The following is a 933-nucleotide window of genomic DNA, read 5'->3' on the forward strand; positions in this document are numbered from 1 at the left end:
AAAGTACCTAAAATTCGACAATTACTCCATAACATATTTTCAGGGTTTCAATTTTTTTCATCCAAACAAAAATCGTTTAATACTTGACCATAGCCAGATTAAACAGGGATGAAATATTACCACGTTCAACTTGCGTCATCATAGTGTCAAGTAAGTATTTATTACTTTTATGATGCTTTACTATACTTATTAACGCTCTTATGTTTTAGATCTGGTTAACATGGGTGTCTGGGAAGATGAAGCTGCACAATGTTAATGAGAACATGCTAAGAAAATTCACCCCATTGCATAAATTAAAGAAAGACATTTTTTCGATGGGAATCCATATAAACAAGAAACCACCAGCTGGAGGGAATATACATGTCTCTACAGCACTGGATACTTTGCCGAGCATACTTATTCTTCGAGTCACAGGTAAGTCCTACATTTGACACTATTTTCAGGTGTAATTTTTACAGAATCGTTTGCTATTGACGCTAGTGGATTGGACAGGATGAATAATAACCGTTCAACTTGCGTCATCATAAAGTCAAGTAAGTACTTATTACTTTTACCTATTGCTTTACTTATTAACGCTCTTATGTTTTAGATCTGGTAACATGGTGTTTGGGAGGATCTGCCAGAAGTTAAAGAACAGCAGACTCAACGACGGACACTTCATACTAGCAGCAGATTTGAGAAGATGGACTGTTCAAGAACTATACGTGCGTTCATCTTGCATCAAAGACTAGTAAGTTCCTTAACACTTCTCTGATACAACATTTCAGATCTGATCAGGAACAACTGATCAGATCTGAAATGTGTGAAATGAACTATGCGAACATTCCACATCTCAACAGGATTATCAGGTAAGGGTCCGTTATTGCGTTAAGGCTATCAGTTAATATTAACACATTTTAGGTATGGGCATTCACGTATGTGTCAGGTAAGGTA

The 933-nt window shown here is 36.3% G+C and overlaps 1 protein-coding gene across 1 annotated transcript; it reads left to right on the forward strand.

Moving 5' to 3' along the window:
• Positions 1-209: 209 nt before the first annotated feature.
• Tsp_13736 (hypothetical protein) lies at positions 210-731 on the forward strand (the record flags this gene model as incomplete). Its single annotated transcript, XM_003370063.1, has 3 exons — positions 210-414; positions 444-537; positions 590-731. Coding segments are annotated over 3 exons (441 nt in total), but the record flags the coding sequence as incomplete, so codon positions are not given.
• Between the last annotated feature and the right edge of the window lie 202 nt (positions 732-933).

Source organism: Trichinella spiralis, assembly GCF_000181795.1.
Source record: "Trichinella spiralis strain ISS 195 chromosome Unknown Scfld1233, whole genome shotgun sequence".
NCBI classification, from domain to species: domain Eukaryota; kingdom Metazoa; phylum Nematoda; class Enoplea; order Trichinellida; family Trichinellidae; genus Trichinella; species Trichinella spiralis.